Genomic DNA, 18,148 nt, shown 5'->3' on the forward strand with positions numbered 1-18,148 from the left:
TAACAGTCATTAGCTTGTGAAAACATCATCTCACTGTTTACCTCAACATTGAAATGCATTAAATGGCTTTGAATTTGCTGGGCCCGATTCTCCCATTTTGAGATTAAGTGCTTCCACCAGCGGGAAAGTAGGAGAGATTTGCTCTTCCACTGGCAGCAGTGTTCACGAGCCACTCTGCCTATTCAAATGGATTAGCCCATTCCCCAAGTGAAACACACGGATTCTCTGATTCCAGCGGCGGCTGATTCGCTGAAATCGGGAATCACCTGAATGAGCAACAAGTAGGAGCAGCTTATAAACGCTCCTTGCTCACCTCACAGTCACATCACCAGGGAAGATGAACAGAAGGAGACCAACCCCGTGCTTTCTGGATAAAACGTTGTCCATCTTATGCCCGAGTGCCTTTCACTTTGTGTGGTCAATCTCACCAGTGGGGGATGTTGGGATGGGGACAAATGGTTCTTCTGTTTCCAGCGCAGAACTCATAGTCACACAGGCTGTACAGACCTACCCTCCGGTAGAAGGCCATGTGAGCCAGAGTGAGACATGCAGAGACCACTCTCTCTGCAGGAATCCCTCACCCTCGGAGACAGCCTCCGATCTTCGGGTAAGCATTCTCCAAGGCGGCCTTCAAGACACATGACAATGCAGAATTTCCGAGCACAAACTGATAGCCAAGTTCCGCAAGCATGAGGAGCCAAGTGTTCGTTTTAAAAAAATTTTTAAAGAGCGTGATGGAATCTTGGATTCATGTCACACTATATGTAACTCTCACCATTTGGCCTGGGCTTGCAAAATCCTACTAACTGTCCTGGTTTGAGACATTTCACACCTCTTTAACCTGTGATTATCCCTGTCTCCACTCGCACTGTCTGTACCTGTAAAGACTTGATTACCTGTAAAGACTAGCACTATCATTATCATAACTATTATCTTGCAATTGTGTCTCTGCCTATATATATGCCGTATTTGTGAAACATACCTCTCCACTCACCTGAGGAAGGAGCAGCGTTCCGAAAGCTCATGATTTCAGATAAACCTGTTAGACTTTAACCTGGTGTTGTGAGACTTCTTACTGAACCCTATGCGGTGCAACGGCTGGAGGGTGGCCAACTCTCAACATATCTCCCATGCAGCGAAGCATTACAGCAACTGCTGTCCACACCATCCAGCTTGCACGGTGAGGCCCTTTGCCACTTGTCCCCTCTTCGTGCTTCATGGCCTCCTGTCTCCATCAGCCCTTCCTTCACAGCACCTGTGCAAAGATTTTGGATGTGCTGAAAGTGGTGAAGACTGAAGGTTCCCTTCAGTAGGACATGTGAACCTCTGGGGGAAGCTGTGCTGCACTGAGGGACACTGCTTCGAATCTGAATTTCCATCGTGCTCTTTGGTGAGACCCAGCAAGTTTCCAGGAGTGCTAATGTCATCCAATGGGATAAGGATGAGACATGAGGGGGCAACTGGCATGCAGGGACAGTGAGCATCATCCTTTATGGAGCATCCGCTGTGTGTCTCAGCGCTGCAGCTGTTTCTGTAATATGGGTCGCCTGACAGTACTTCTTTCAGCTGTTACTGGGGCGCCTGACCCCTGCGTGCATTAACCTTTCCGATTCCTCTCCCTGATCTGGTGTGGGAGTGTGAATGAAGTGGGTTCCATGAGGTGTGCCATTATCCAGCACTCATGTAGGGTTTGAAGGGAGAGATCTCCTGGGTCAGTGACACTTGCCATGTGTGAAGGGAGTTAGGACAGGGCTGGCCGGAGTTGGGGGTTTCAGCATGAGGACAGGACTATGCCAGACTGTTAGAGGTTAACGGGTCCAGGTATGCAAGGCTCCATATGTACTCGGTGCATGGTTCCCACAGAACCAGAAGGTCAAAGCTGAAATCGGACACAGAGGAGAACCAATACTTTTGACATACAAGTGTCCGATACTGATATGGATTGGGTTAGCTGCTTCAAAGTGACAATGAAAGCAGTCAGGTAAGGCTTCCCCGACCCAGCTCCCGCTCCCCCTGAGGTCACCCCTTTCCCTCCAGCTCGAACCGCAGTTGCCCCGATGAGTCAGACATGCCCCACAAGCAAGACAAAAATTTTTAAAAACGAACACTTAGCTCCTAGCTCCCCCTCAGATGTCATGCTGCCAGGTCCCCACTTGTCAAGAGTAACACCAAACTGTGCCTGGGTGACTTCCAGTACTGAGGGTGGGTGATTATCACATGGCCGCTACATCCAGGGTCAGTCTCTCTAATGACATGGAGATGAAGATGTTTTACATAATTATTGGGTTGCCTCCCACCCTCAGTAGGACTGGTTGGGGCCGGCGGGCTGGGTTGGGTGAATCCCAAGGGCCCTCACGCCCGTTGGGAATCCTGATTTTTGGCCAACACCTCATTCACCGGGGCATCGGGATTCCCGCGAGCCATCTGAAGAAGTCAAAGAATCAGGCCCACTGTATTTTTGCAGTTGATACAAACACCAGGCTGGTAATAGAAAGTTAAATCTTGTATTATTTTAAGCATAAGTTCCATTTTACTGAAGTAATGACTTTTTTTTTCATTGATGGGATGTGGGTGTCACTGACATGGTCAATATTTATTGCCTACCCTAATTACCCTTTAATTGAATGGCTTTCTGGACCATTTCAAAAGACAAATTAAGAGTCAACTGCATTGCAGTAGATCTGGAGTCAGGTCGATGCCCTAAAGGGACATTACTGAACTAGATGGGTTTTGACTACAATCAATGCTTTTTGTTATTGTCACTATTACAGAGACCAGCTTTCTATACCAGCTGTTGTCATAGATCATAGAATCATAGAAACCCTACAGTGCAGAAGGAGGCTATTCGGCCCATCAAGTCTGCACCGACCACAATCCCACCCAGGCCCTACCCCCACATATTTACCCGCTAATCCCTCTAACCTACGCATCCCAGGACTCTAAGGGGCAATTTTTAACCTGGCCAATCAACCTAACCCGCACATCTTTGGACTGTGGGAGGAAACCGGAGCACCCGGAGTAAACCCATGCAGACACGAGGAGAATGTGCAAACTCCACACAGACAGTGACCCGAGCCGGGAATCGAACCCGGGACCCTGGAGCTGTGAAGCAGCAGTGCTAACCACTGTGCTACCGTGCCGGTGGGATTTGTACCCTGATCCCTAGAGTTTAAGCCAGGGCCACTGGATTACTAGTCCAGTGACATTACCATTACACCACTGTTTCCTCTCGAATGATTATCAAATTAATTACTGCCATTCAACTTCTCTGGCAATGAAACTTAAATATTTGAAGTGTGGAATCTAATTTCTTTAGGTACTAATTGATGTTGAGGATTTTTTTAAAGTCAAAGCTAAGCATTTTAATGTTTTTACCTTTTGATTCTGTTTCCTTTTTCTCTCTTGCTCCAATATTTATTTCCCTTTTATTGCTCTTTCTGTGCACGATTTGACACTGAACCAACCCCTCTAATTTATACTCTTTTTTTCAGTCCTTGCATGGTTAATTTCACAACCCTTCAATTTGACTGATTCAGAAGATAAGCAATTGCTTGCCTTGTTCAATCAGGTCCCAGCTGCCCTGTTTTCTTCATTGCACCATTATCGTCTTGGGTTTTTTTGCAATTTGCCTTGCAAAGAAATTTAAAACCTAAACATATAAGGGCAAGTTTGACGAACAGAAAATTTTGGCCCATTATGTTTGCCTTAAGATCTACCCAAGAATGAAGAAAACATTAAAGCCAGGCAACATCTTACAATATTTCCAATGAAGTATTACTATTTATATTATTGTGAAGGGAAAGTAATTTAATTGTGATTTTTTAACATTTGCTGTTCTTATATTTTTTGCACAAGCAACTCATGAAGCACCTTTATTTCTGAATCTTTTATGAAATTAGGTGGAATTTGTAAGAAACCAACAGAAGGTCATTACAGACAAGCTTGAACGAGAGAGAAGCATCTTGGAAGAACAGATCAATAATATTGTATTTGAGGTAAATGTTTTTTATAAAGAACATGAGAGTACATTTTCTAGTCTTCTAGTGCTGAAGCATTGGAAGTGGAGTGTGTCTGCTTTTGGGTTCATTCAAATTGTGAAAAGCCAAATCTTCTTTGCTCAGCCATCGGTTAAAATTCTGAATTAGCTCCTTTCATTATTGGAAAGGTATTAGAGAATTTGCAGCAGAATTGTATTTCTATGTTGCAGGTTAGTTACAGCTTTCTTTGCAGTGGATGTCGCAGCTTTGCAGTTGGCACTATGATGATCCATGATGCATGGAGGCAATTATTACTGGCATCAGGCCCCCCACAATCCCCTGTACCAGCAGCCCCCCCCCCCCCCCCCCTCCCTTGGCTCCCTAACAATTCCAACCTGGCACTGCCAGGTTGACACTACCAGGGGTAGTGCCAGGGCACATTCAGCCGAGGGCTACAATGGCCTCCGGGCCCCCCAGCGTGGTCATTACGTCTATCCAGAAAATGCAACAGTGGCTGTGAGAAGGTACTCATTGTGGTCTGAGTAGTGCCAGTTGCTTGTATGGTGGAAACCAGCCTTCTGTGAAGACGTGTTGTTCAGGCATAAGAGATAGAAAAAACCCTTCTTTGAAAAAATGAGCTCAATCTGAACAGCTGATTTGATTTGATTTGATTTATTAAAGTCACTATTATTATACAATGAAAAGTATTGTTTTTTGTGCACTGTTATAGGGGGTTTAGGATATCCTGGGAGTAAAAGACTAATAGACTAGAATAGATTAATTTAGAGTGAATATAGTATAGAAAAATTACAAAGTACCTGGAGTTACAAAGGTACTGTTTGCATAGAAACACATATAACCACTGTTAGAGAACTTAAACATGTATTTTTGAAAACATATTATATTCTTTATTAAAGGCATACACCTTGGCTAATTACACACTGCTCTAAGCATGATGGGATACAGCTAAGTAAGAAGAACACATTCCTGAAAAACAATACAGCCACTGAGTGAAGCAACAAAACCCTCTTATCAGCATGGGTCCCAGACAGTCCAAGTTATCCCAGGCATTTGAATGAATAGAACATACAGTTTCCTGATAAGGAGTTGCTAGGAGACAGAGGGAAAATTTTTTACCTATGTATTCCTATGCTATTGGAGAGTAGAATGTTATTGCCCAAGGTAAATGATCTATACTAATAATGATTGGTTCACGTCCGGCAGGGGTGAGGAAAGGGGGTGGGTACATGATTTTTCAAATTGTATAATTGTAATACTGAAAGTAATGCAATTTAGAGTAATTTGGGCTGCCTCAAATTGCTCTCCCACATGTGTGGACCAAGCTTGGGCAATAAAGAACATCTTCAACCAGAATTACTGTCTCTGTGCGTCCCTTGTATTAGCTGAGCTGCAAATGAGTGAAAGCCAACATAATACATGGTCCCTGAAAAAACTCCTACATGCGTTATACAGACGAAGCATATGCTTTCTAGAAAACACTTCAGAGTTAATGGACTGTGAAGAATGTAATATTAAGGGTAAGACGCTTGGCAGTGTGGAAGATCAGAAGGATCTTGGGGTCCGGGTTCATAGGACGCTCAAAGCAGCATCGCAGGTGGAGGCTGTGGTAAGAAGGCGGATGGAATACTGGCCTTCATCAATAGAGGAATTGAGTTTAGAAATCAGGAGATAATGCTGCAGCTGTATAGGACCCTGATCAGACCCCACCTGGAGTACTGTGCCCAGTTCTGGTTGCCTCATTACAGAAAGGATATGGAAGCCATAGAAAGGGTGCAGAGGAGATTTACAAGGATGTTGCCTGGATTAGGTGGCATGCCTTATGAGGATAGGTTGAGAGAGGTAGGTCTTTTCTCCTTGGAGAAAGGATGAGGGGTGACCTGAAAGAGGTGTATAACTTGTTGAGGGGTATTGATAGAGTGGATTCTCAGAGGCTTTTACCCAGGGCTGAAATGATTGCCACAAGAGGTCACAGGTTTAGGGTGCTGGGGAGTAGGTACAGAGGAGATGTTAGGGGTAAGTCTTTCACTCAGAGGGTGGTGGGTGCGTGGAATCGGCTGCCGGTAGTGGTGGTGGAGGTGGATTCGATAGGGTCTTTTAAGAGACTTTTGGATAAGTTCATGGGAGTTAGTAAGATAGAGGGTTATAGGTAAGCCTAGTAGGTAGGGACATGCTTGGCGCAACTTGTGGGCCGAAGGGCCTGTTTGTGCTGTAGCTTTTCTATGTTCTATTTACAAGTTTAACACTCACTGCAGAATTAGCATCATTGATACAATTTCAAATATTATTAGTGATAGAGATAATTATATAGAGGAATATCAGTATTCATGATTTTCTCTCTTTTTTACGATTAGGAAGAAATTGCCCCACATCTTGATGAAATTCCAGAAGATATATATTACTTGGAATGCCCATATCCTGACCTGAAGGCCTCTGTTCTGCAAGAGTTCCAGAATTTGAATGCAAAATACAAATCTCAGCTGGAGGATATCAACCATCAACTTAAATTAACAGACAGGTAAAATAACAATTCTGCAAGAATGAATTATGAAGTAAATGTACAAACTATCTTCCTGCAATATAGGTGGAAACACTTTTGATGCTGCAATTGGTGTGCTTACATAACCGTATGAAACCACTCCATTCATCCTGAAAATCAGGGTGGTTAGCAGTTTATTTTTTTAAATCTCCTACCCATCGATCCAAGGTTGCTGTTACGTGTGATTTTAGGCAAGAACTCATCAAATGGATTAGTTCTGCACTGATTTTTTGATTTGATTTTTTATTACCACATGTGTTGGTTTCCAGTGAAAAGTATTGTCTCTTGCACACTATACAGCCAAAGCATCATAGAATACATAGGGGAGAAGGAAAGGAGTGTGCAGAATATAGTATAAAGGTAAAATACCGCGGATGCTGGAATCTGAAACAAAAACAGAAAAGTGGGGGCAGGGGGTTGGGAGCAATATGGAGAGTGAGATTTCAGAAGTGGAAAAATAGAAGTAAGAAGGAAAAGTGATTTTAAAAATGGATGAATGAGATGAAAACAAGAAATAAAATAAAATAAGTGGAAATGGGGTGATGGTGGAGGGGAGAGTTCATGCTCTGAAGTTGTTGAACTCAGTGTTCAGTCCAGAAGGCTTTCATCTTCTGTTGAGCACCTTACAGTCTTCCGGACCAAACATTGAGTTCAACAACTTCAGAGCATGGACTCTCCCTTCCACCTTCATCCCATTTCCATTTATTTTATTTCATTTGATCATTAGTTGATTAGTTGGGTGACACGATGGCACAGTGGTTAGCACGGCTGCCTTACAGCACCAGGGACCCAAGTTCGATTTCCTGGCTTGGGTCATTGTCTGTGTGGAGATTGTACGTTCTCCTCATATCCCATGTGGGTTTACTCTAGATGCTCCCTCCCACAGTCTGAAAGATGTGCTGGTTAGGTGAATTGGCTATGCTAAATTCTCCCTCGGTGTACCCGAACAGGTGCTAGAGTGTGGTGACTAGGGGATTTTCACAGTAAATTTATCACAGTGTTAATGTAAGCCTAATTGTGACACTAATAAATAAACTTAAACTTAAACCCTGCAATGCTCCCTTTTTCTTTAAGGTTTTACCCTGGACTTTGACCTTGCATGATGCTGGCCCCATTTTCTCCAGAATGACCTAAGGGACCATCCCCGAAGTTCTTTATGTGAACCAGATCTTTTCTTGTTGAAACTCCCGCTCACACCCCATGGACATTGGGGACCCCCCCCCCCCCCCGCCCCCGCATCAGTGGCATGTTCTTCTATCCCCTCCCTGACATGGGTCACCTGCATCAGGCCCCTCCTGGTGAGTCCCTTTGCTTGACCCCCGACATGCCCACCCTATCGTGACTGCCTTCATGATCCACCCCCACGCACCCCCCCCCCGCCCCTGTCAGAACCCCTCCCCCCTGTCAGAACCCTTCTCCTTCCCCCCCCCCCCACGTAGGCCTTCCCCTCCCATCATGGCCCCACTCAGGCCCCACACACAGCACTGCCCGGCACACTGCCAGTACCCAACTGGCACCGCTGGGCTCTCCTGTTGCCATTGCCAGGCACTGCTATTGTGCTAGTTTGTCCCCGATGGGCACTGCTTGGCCATACCCCCAACCACCCTGGGATTTCAGTGACCTCTGAGCCTCCCGGCGTGACATCGCGCCAGGCCTCCACAGGTGGAGACCAGTAGTGATTCATGCCGTTATCATGCCATGCCCAAATACCGGTGAATTCCATGCGCTGGGCTTTGAACGGGCATATTTAAATGTAACTTTATATATTCTAATCGAACTCGTGCACTTTCTGGGCAATTCGATTTGTGCCTTCTCGAAGGGGCTAGGAGACTCGCAAGCTGTTTGGCATCAGGTGTGAAATGGATTTTTAGACTTGCACACTATTCTGAGGCTGGCAGGACCTACTGATGGTCCGATGAGATCGGAGAATTCCTCCCAGTGTTTTTTTGCATCCTGGTTTGCTTTCTGTGAGAATTCTTCAGCTTGATTGGCTACTTAGCCTGCTTGATGACTTCATTGTTCCTGTTTGGGTAACTCTGACATTACCCAGAGATGGTGCCAGAATAAAATTGATGTAATAGTGGAAATTGATGCTACAGTGCCAGCTAAAACCTTGTGGGTTTCTTCAAGGTCAGTCTCAAGTAATTACAAAAAGTGACCACTGACCACAAAACGTGGGTCATTGCAAGAGGGGGCATCTCATTCCCCACCTCATTTTTCTCCTGCATTTCTGGTGGAGTATCCATATTAAGGAGAGTTTGTAGTAGGTGGACCTTAGGCATCACTCCCAGACAACTTCTGGTCTGAGAATTGGGCAGTGGAAAGGCAGTAGCAACAAAGCCAGTTATGGCACGGAACGAGGCCATTCAGCCCATTAAGTTCTTCCCCCTCCATAACCTTACAAGTTCATTTCTTTCTAGTGCTCAACCTTTAAGTCGGATCTCCATCTCTTTTTCCTCAGGGGCTGCCTGTTCCAGCAGTGGCAACTGTTCAATCCTGGCTCATAATCCTGAGGCAACCCACAAGAAGCCTTTTAGAGATGCACAGCCATGAGAATTGGCTTCCTGGGCACATTTCCTTTATTGTTAAGGCATTCTATATGCACCAAAAACAGTGTGAAAAATGCAATCCAATTAAGCTTTCCTTTCTTATATTTCAATGATTTTTTTTTATATGTTTAGGCTTGCAGTTAAGGGCTTTTCTCCTTTTTCAGGAATTGTGGATGGACGGAAGAAGAACATTGGACATTTCAAGTTATTGTAAATCTGTACTCTCATGAGACACAGAATCGAAACATGCTCTACATAGACATGCTGTTGAGACTGCTGCCACACAAATCCAAGCAGGAATTGGTAAGTCCCTTATTTTGAATGTTGAGGAATGTGTATGTGGGATTTCAAAATGTTATCATTTCTCATTGTTAGGATAAGCAACATATAACAATTCGAGGTCCTTGAAATGTTCAGTGAACTTATTCAGAAAACTGACAAATATGCAACAAATACCTGACTGAGAAAGTATTTGAATCTGAAGTGAGTCAGTCAAAGACCTATAAAACCAGTCAGCTAAAACCTGGCAGAATAATATTCAATATGGATAATTGTATGGAATATTTTAAGTAATGAAGAAGAACTGTGCAACTTTCTCCAAGAATGATATTGAAGTGGTTCGGGAACGGCATGGTAGCACAGTGGTTAGCATTGCTGATTCACAGCTCCAGGGACCTGGGTTCGATTCCCGGCTCGGGTCACTGTCTGTGCGGAGTTTGCACATTCACCCCGTGTCTGTGTGGGTTTCCTCCGGGTGCTCCGGTTTCCTCCCACAGTCCAAAGATGTGCGGGTTAGGTTGATTGGCTGAGCTAAATTGCCCCTTAGTGTCCCGGGATGCGTAGATTAGAGGGATTAGTGGGTAAATATGAGGGTTAGAGGGATTAGCAGGTAAATATGTAGGGATACGGGGATAGGGCCTGGGTGGGATTGTTGTCGGTGCAGACTCGATGGGCCGAATGGTCTCTTTCTGCACTATGGTTACAGTTGTAGTAGAAAGACGTGGAGATACTTGTAGACTGAGTGCCTAACATTTCCACTTACAGTCATGCTGCTGAAATATATTGCCAAAACAGTAGATCTGTGCTAAAATCATTCAGTTCTCAGGTCAGCATGAATCTTGAGCGTTGAGTCCAGTTTATAGGCATAGAGGTATTTAAGATGGCATACAAAATATAAACTGGGTACTGCTCTGATAGCAAAATAAAAGGCCACAGGTTCAAATTAACAGAAGTAAAATTTGGTATTGATATCAGGAGACATTGTCCTTACACAGAGTGATCAATGTATGAAAACTCATTTAAAAAGGGATGGATTTCCAGGATATGAGTTAGACTTAGTATTATGCTAGAAAATCTTATGCGAGACCTCCATTGCCCCTGCCCACTTCTGACTACCCAATTGGAACTCTGACCTACTTTGGCTGGGAGCTTTCACTATAGATTGTAGACTTGACAGGGAAATCTGTAGAATGAGTAGAAATCAGCTCCAATGAGTTTGAGCATTAGTCTAGTAAACCGTTGTCAATAGCATAAAATTTTTATAATTTTCATTATACGAACAGTCCGAATATTCCATGCTGTAGTAACACGTTACTCTTTTGAAACTAGGATGAATGCATATTATCGATTTTGTGTGAAGAATGCTTTATATATCTTGAGTTGGGAGTACCTTGCATTATATTGGAAAATTAATTAAGTATTCCATCCTTCAACTGACTGAGCAAAATAATGTCCAAAATAATTAAATATCATGAGCATATATTCCTTTTACGATTTTTGATACAGAATTCAGAACGACACATATAGATAAGAAAAATGTCCCCAAAGGTGTTGAAAAAGTAACAAAATCTTTGTTCTAGATTGACCATTGGAGATTATGGGATGGATTTCAATTTAAGAAAGAACACCAGAAGGTTCTGATTCAGAGCTGGACCCGTGACAAGAAAGACTTGCTGATGAAGACAGTGATGATATTTGCTGAAGCCTGTGTAGCTCATGAGGCTGACGTGTTGCTGGCAAATGACAGACGGAAGCAGCAGGAAATCTGTGCTGAATTAAACCACAAGGTCAGCAGAAACATTGATTTATACAGACATCACAATCTGGCTGCAGACTAGACTGGAATTTTTCTGTACATTACTTTACATAAACATTTAAAATAATTTGATTCTCCTTATCCTCCCATAAGCTGGCCTCCTTATTCATCATTCCTTTCACATTGGCTGATTTAGTGATGTTTGGTGGCATGTGACTATTTACAGATTTTAATCTTCAGTGTTGAGATGAATTTCTGACAATGGATAAATCAAGATGAAGTTGTGTGAAGGTATTTTATATTTTCAATTTTTACTAAATTTGAGTCCTTATTCCTCACAACCTGATATGGTGAGAATTATTGTACCCAGAACAGAATCACATTTGGATTTCTACATGTTGCTTGTAATTCATTTGCAGAAAACAGATTGAAGATCATTTTCAAGGAAATAAAATGAATAAACAGTAGAAATGTTACTTTAGGTTTGCAATTAAGAAGTTAGCATCAGATGAAGCAAATTTAATTTGAAGCAAGCATTTCATAAAACCATTACATAGAACATAGAACAGTACAGCACAGAACAGGCCCTTTGGCCCACGATGTTGTGCCGAGCTTTATCTGAAACCAAGATCAAGCTATCCCACTCCCTATCATCCTGGTGTGCTCCATGTGCCTATCCAATAACCGCTTAAATGTTCCTAAAGTGTCTGACTCCACTATCACTGCAGGCAGTCCATTCCACACCCCAACCACTCTCTGCGTAAAGAACCTCCCTCTGATATCCTTCCTGTATCTCCCACCACGAACACACTTAGTTACCTCCTCAAAAAATTCAATCAAATTTGTGAGGCACGACTTGCCCTTCACGAATCCGTGCTGACTATCCCGGATTAATCCGCATCTTTCTAAATGGTCGTAAATCCCATCCCTAAGGAGCTTTTCCATCAATTTACCAACCACCGAAGTAAGACTAACCGGTCTATAATTACCAGGGTCATTTCTATTCCCTTTCTTAAACAGAGGAACAACATTCGCCATTCTCCAGTCCTCTGGCACCATCCCCGTGGACAGCGAGGACCCAAAGATCAAAGCCAAAGGCTGTGCAATCTCATCCCTTGCCTCCCAAAGAATCCTAGGATATATTTCATCAGGCCCAGGGGACTTATCGACCTTCAGTTTATTCAAAACTGCCAGGACATCCTCCCTCCGAACATCTATTTCCTCCAGCCTATTAGCCTGTAACACCTTCTCTTCCTCAAAAACATGGCCCCTCTCCTTGGTGAACACTGAAGAAAAGTATTCATTATCACCTCGCCTATCTCTACTGACTCCATACACAAGTTCCCACTACTGTCCTTGACCGGCCCTAACCTCACCCTGGTCATTCTTTTATTCCTCACATAAGAGTAAAAAGCCTTGGGGTTTTCCTTGATCCGACCCGCCAAGGACTTCTCGTGTCCCCTCCTCGCTCTCCTAAGCCCCTTTTTCAGCTCATTCCTTGCTAACTTGTAACCCTCAATCGAGCCATCTGAACCTTGTTTCCTCATCCCTACATAAGCTTCCCTCTTCCCTCTTCCTTGTCACAAGACATTCCACCTCTTTCGTGAACCATGGTTCCCTCACTCGGCCATTTCCACCCTGCCTGACAGGGACATACCTATTAAGGACACCCAGTATTTGTTCCTTAAAAAAGTTCCACTTTTCATTAGTGCCTTTCTCTGACAGTTTCTGTTCCCAACTTATGCCCCCTAATTCTTGCCTAATCGCATCATAATTACCTCTCCCCCAATTGTAAACCTTGCCCTGCCGTACGGCCCTATCCCTCTCCATTGCAATAACAAAAGACACCGAATTGTGGTCACTATCTCCAAAGTGCTCTCCCACAACCAAATCTAACACTTGGCCCGGTTCATTTCCCAGTACCAAATCCAATGTGGCCTCACCTCTTGTCGGCCTATCCACATATTGTGTCAGGAAACCCTCCTGCACACACTGCACAAAAACTGCCCCATCCGAACTATTTGACCTACAAAGGTTCCAATCAATATTTGGAAAGTTAAAGTCTCCCATGACAACTACCCTGTGACCCCAACACATATCCATAATCTGCTTAGCAATTTCTTCCTCCACATCTCTATTACTATTTGGGGGCCTATAGTAAACTCCTAACAACGTGACCGCTCCTTTCCTATTTCTAACCTCAGCCCATATTACCTCAGTGTGCAGATCCCCCTCGAAGTGCCTTTCCGCAGCCGTTAAACTATCCTTGATTAACAATGTTACTCCTCCACCTCTTTTACCAGCTTCCCTACACTTACTGAAACATCTATACCCCGGAACGTCCAACAACCATTCCTGTCCTTGTTCTACCTACGTCTCCGTAATGGCCACAACATCGTAGTCCCAAGTACCAATCCACGCCCCAAGTTCATCTACCTTGTTCCGGATGCTCCTTGCATTGAAGTAGACACACTTCAACCCACCTTCCTGTCTACCGGTACCCACCCTTGACCCTGGTACCTTCTCCAATACCTCACCACCCTCAACACTGACTTCCGGACTACAACTCCTTTTCCCACTCCCCTGACAAATTAGTTTAAACCCCCCTGAAGAGCCGTATCAAATTTCCCTCCCAGGATATTGGTGCCCCTCTGGTTCAGGTGCACCCCGTCCTGTTTGTACAGGTCCCACCTTCCCCAGAATGTGTTCCAATTATCCACGTATCTGAAACCCTTCCTCCTACACCATCCCTGCAACCACATGTTTAACTGCACTCTCTCCCTGTTCCTCAACTCGCTATCACGTGACATCATTTCGGTGAATCTAGACTGTTATCCCTCCTTGGCCAAAATATCTTTCCCAAAACTGAACACAGCACTCCAGATGGAATCTGAACAAGGTTTTGTATAACTGAAGCACCACTTCCTTACTGTGAATTTCAATCCCCTCGAGATGAATTACGTTCAGTGTCAGAAAGAAAAACATGTTTAGATGCCAACCAAATTAATGCCAAGTTAATGTTTTCACTCTATGATTGATGTTTTCAAATTATATAGTAAGGGATTAAAACGATGGGTATTCAGTTTCATAGAGCATGATTTTAGAATTTTTCAACAACCTTTTAGAATGCAATATAGATCAGTACATGCAATTAGGACCAACTCTTGAGATTGGAGTCTCGGGGCAGGGCAGGATTTTGCCTCGAGGGCAAAAGAGTAGGGTCATGGGTTGAGAATGGAAGCGATCGTTCAGTTCATTTGCGCTACTATGTTTTAGAGCTTTTGAATGCATGAGCTCGTCCATTGAGAATGTGGCCAACCTCATTAAAAGTCATATGTGTCAGCGCTCTCTAGAGAAAGCAGGAGCAGCAGACTGATATGCACAGAATCCATGCAATGTTCTGTAGCACGGACTGGTCAGTGACACTGGTGACACAAAGTTGCATGAAGTGGATACTGTTATGTATGTTGGGGCTGCTCCTTTCAGAGAATAGGTCAGGTGACCCAGGGCACAAGTTCCACCCTGGTTGGAACTTGCCAATCCAGTCTTGTGCTAACTGTGCTAAAGATACGATGTGTTAATATTCCAATTAGTTTACTCCCACTTAGCTTGTGGTTTTTATTAGTCCATATTCGACCTCATACATAATAACTGGCGATGAGGCTGAGTCACGGCCCACAGACTGTGTGCCGCCACCAAGTCTTCGGAAGAAGGGAGGAAGAATGATGTTGACCTGGGTTCCAAAAATGGTGTGAATGGCTGAGGTACCAGGTTAGACTCGTGGGAACAGGTGTAGGTGTCGAGGGAAGCAGTTGTGGAGGGACTCAGGCCGCATTCAATGTCACAAAGGGGTACTCATCGGGAAAAGGGCTGAAGGCAGTGGTCACAAGGCCAGGAATAGGTGAGGGAATTCTCCATTGGGAGCACCAAGGGGGAAGCAGTCGCAAGGGGACTCAGGCTGCATTCGATGGGCAGAGTAGGAGCACAGTTGGTGAGAGAGCTGTGGTGTGAAGATACAAAAAGCAGCTACAGAACGCAAAGGCGGGGGAAGCTCCTACCAGTGGGAACAGAAAATGGTGGGCCAGTTTTGGGCAAAAGGGCTATTCAATGAAGACATGGAGAGCAGAACATTATGCACAAAGCGTTTTCACTCATACTTAAAAGCCAGTAAGGTAGGTGAAGAATTCATGGTAGCAGTTTTCCTGAGTACTATAGGGAGTAAGACGTTCGCTATGTTAAGAAGTCTCATACAACCTGAAAAGCCTGCAGAGAAACCCCTAATGCAGTTGTGTGTGATAATAAGGAATCATTATGTCCCAAAGTTACTTATGATAGCAGAACATTTCCAATTTTATAAAAGAATACAGTTGGTAGGATAATCAATCGCGCAATTTGTGGCCATGTTAAAAAGGCAGGCAGAGCACTGTGAATTTGGTGGGTTCATGCAAAATGCTTTGTGGGACCGTTTGGTTTGTGGGCTCCAAAACAAAGCCATCCAATGAAACTCCTGACAAAAAAAGTCTTAGACTTTAAAGTGGCTTTTGAAATAGCTACTTTTTTGGAGTTGGCTGTAAATGCAGCAACGCAGTTGGGTGTCGATGCCTGAGTACACAAAGTAGCCAAAGCGCAGCAGAACACAGTGTTAACCACAGAATTCCACCGCTGTGGCAGGTCTGGCCACAAAGAGTCAACATGCTGGACTTGTGAAGCCCAATGCCACAGGTGTAAGTGAGTGGGGCAGAATGCCCGAAATTGTAGGACGTAACTGAAAGAGGAGAAGGGGAGTCGGAGAGAGACGAACCTGAGGACTCGGCACAAGGTCCATGCCAGCAGCAAAGAAGGGGACAGGGAGTCCGTCGAATCTGCGGGGGAAGCAGAAGAACCTAAATCTAGAAAATTCCAGTTTAATATTTTATTGGTTCAAGGAGAAGCCAATTGATTCTGGGTCCTTCCCAAGGTGGAAGGGAAGGTAATTAAAATGGAAGTGGATATGGCGGCAATGATATCACTGATTTCTGACTCAGTGTACAGAGACAAATTGAAAACACTGCCACTGAAGCCTTCCAAAATCACCTTACGTACTGGTACAGAGCAAGTGGTGCCACTGCAAATTCTTTAAAGATTCGATTGAATACCTGGGCCACGTCATTGATAGTGAGGGACTACACGAGGCACCAAAGAAATGGATGTCATTATGAAAGCTCCAAGACCAGAGAACATGTCGAAATTGCGATCACAATTTTCAATTATTATGGCAAGTTCATGCTGGATCTGGCCACCGTGCTTAAACTGTTACACTGACTGCTTGGTAAAGGCCAACCATGTGAAGAAGCACACCAGGGAGGTAAAACAAGCCTTACGCAGGTCAGAAGTACTAACCCATTTTGACCCGAATTTGCCACTGTAATTAGCCTGTGATGCCTTGCCTAATGGGGTTGATGCTGTATTGTTACACATATTGCCTTTGCATTAAGGTCTTTGACAAAAACAGGAAAAATATGCCCAGGTCGAGAAAGAAGGTTTGAGCATTGTATTTGGGGTGAAAAAATTCTCACATGTCCTATACGGCTGACATTTTGTTCCATTAACTGATCACGGGCCCCTCAACCCCATTTTCAGGCCATATAATGGAATAGCATCCATGGCAGCAGCACTTACAAAGATGGGTACTACTTTTACCAGTGCACTCCTATGACATACAGCATCGACAATCAGAAAAGCATGGCAACGTTGATGCTCTTTCAAGTCTGCCTCTCCCTGGAGGAATGGATGTTCCTGATTGGCATTTGAAAATTATGTATTGTCACCGAGATGATAAGGCACCAGTGCCACAGCCTAGGTACGAAATGCCACAAGAAACGACCCAGTCTAAAGCCATGCAATGGATTTAGTCTTACAAGGGAAGATTATTCAGAGAAATCAGCCTAATTTGTGTCCCTACCTGTCCGCGAGGTGGGAGTTGTTCGTAATGGACGGATGTCTATTGTGGGGAGTAACAGTCATTCCTCGCACGTTAAGAGGGAAGGTGCTGAAACAAGTGCACCGAGGGCACCCGGCGGTGGTGCAAATGAGGGAGATTGCCAGGCGCTATTTTTGGTGGCCGAGTATAAACTCCCAGATCGAGGAGAAGGCAGCTTCTTGTGAATCATATACTGTAGTGCAGAAGGCGCCGCTGTTGTCACCCCTCCACCAATGGGAATGGCCTGAGACTCCTTGGCAAAGGATCTATGTAGACTTTGCAGGTCCGGTGGAAGGGAAAATGCTGTTGGAGTGCTTGATATCCACTCAAAATGGCCAGAGGTAGCAATTATGAATTTGGTGTCTGCAGAGGCGACAATAGATCGACTCAACGAATTGTTTGCTCGATTTGGGAGTCCCGAATAAGAGGTGAGTGACAACAGGCCACAGTTTGTGTAGAAGTAGTTCGAGGAATACTTGTACCACCGAGGATTCCGACAGGTGAGATCAGCTCCATACCACCCTGCAACAAATGGCCAGGCGGAAAGGTTTGCCCAGTCCTTAAAACTGAAGGTTTCCCAGGGGGAAGGTTCCTTGGAAGGTGAGTGAATCGATCCCCGGCGTCTTTGATGTTTGGTCACAGATTGAGGACTATCTTTGACCTGATGCAGCCAGAAGAGCCGAGAAAAGTGGTGGCAAAGAACCAGAAGGTCAGATGGCACAAAGGGAGGTGTACTCCAAGCCAAGGAATTTCAGGAAGGGAGAAACTGTGTTGGTGAGGAACTATATGTCAGGTGAGAAATGGGTTCCAGCGACAGTGGTGGCCCAGGCGGGGTCATTGTCATATACTGTACAGACCCAGGATGAGAGGGTCTGGAGGAGGCGCATGGATCAGCTGGTGGCTGCTCCACATCAAAGGAGGGACGTCCTCCCCAATCCAGAATCCTCAGGCAGAGCCAGAGGAACCGACTGATTCTAGTGTTCCTGAAGCAGAGGTAGTTTTCCCCAGAGACAAAGCATTGGCAGAGTTTACTGGAGACAGTAACTGAGTGAGAGAGAAAGCTCGTGAGAA

The 18,148-nt window shown here is 44.5% G+C and overlaps 1 protein-coding gene across 1 annotated transcript in view; it reads left to right on the forward strand.

The window, feature by feature from the left end:
- The window catches only part of LOC144504032 (coiled-coil domain-containing protein 148-like), a 103,511-nt gene that overhangs the window by 71,394 nt on the left and 13,969 nt on the right, over positions 1-18,148 (forward strand). Inside the window, exons 7-10 of the mRNA XM_078229190.1 lie at positions 3,900-3,995; positions 6,350-6,513; positions 9,248-9,386; positions 10,943-11,149. Coding sequence (XP_078085316.1) covers positions 3,900-3,995; positions 6,350-6,513; positions 9,248-9,386; positions 10,943-11,149 — 606 coding nt within the window. The remainder of the gene's footprint in view (positions 1-3,899; positions 3,996-6,349; positions 6,514-9,247; positions 9,387-10,942; positions 11,150-18,148) is intronic.

The sequence above is a fragment of the Mustelus asterias genome, chromosome 14 (assembly GCF_964213995.1).
Source record: "Mustelus asterias chromosome 14, sMusAst1.hap1.1, whole genome shotgun sequence".
NCBI classification, from domain to species: domain Eukaryota; kingdom Metazoa; phylum Chordata; class Chondrichthyes; order Carcharhiniformes; family Triakidae; genus Mustelus; species Mustelus asterias.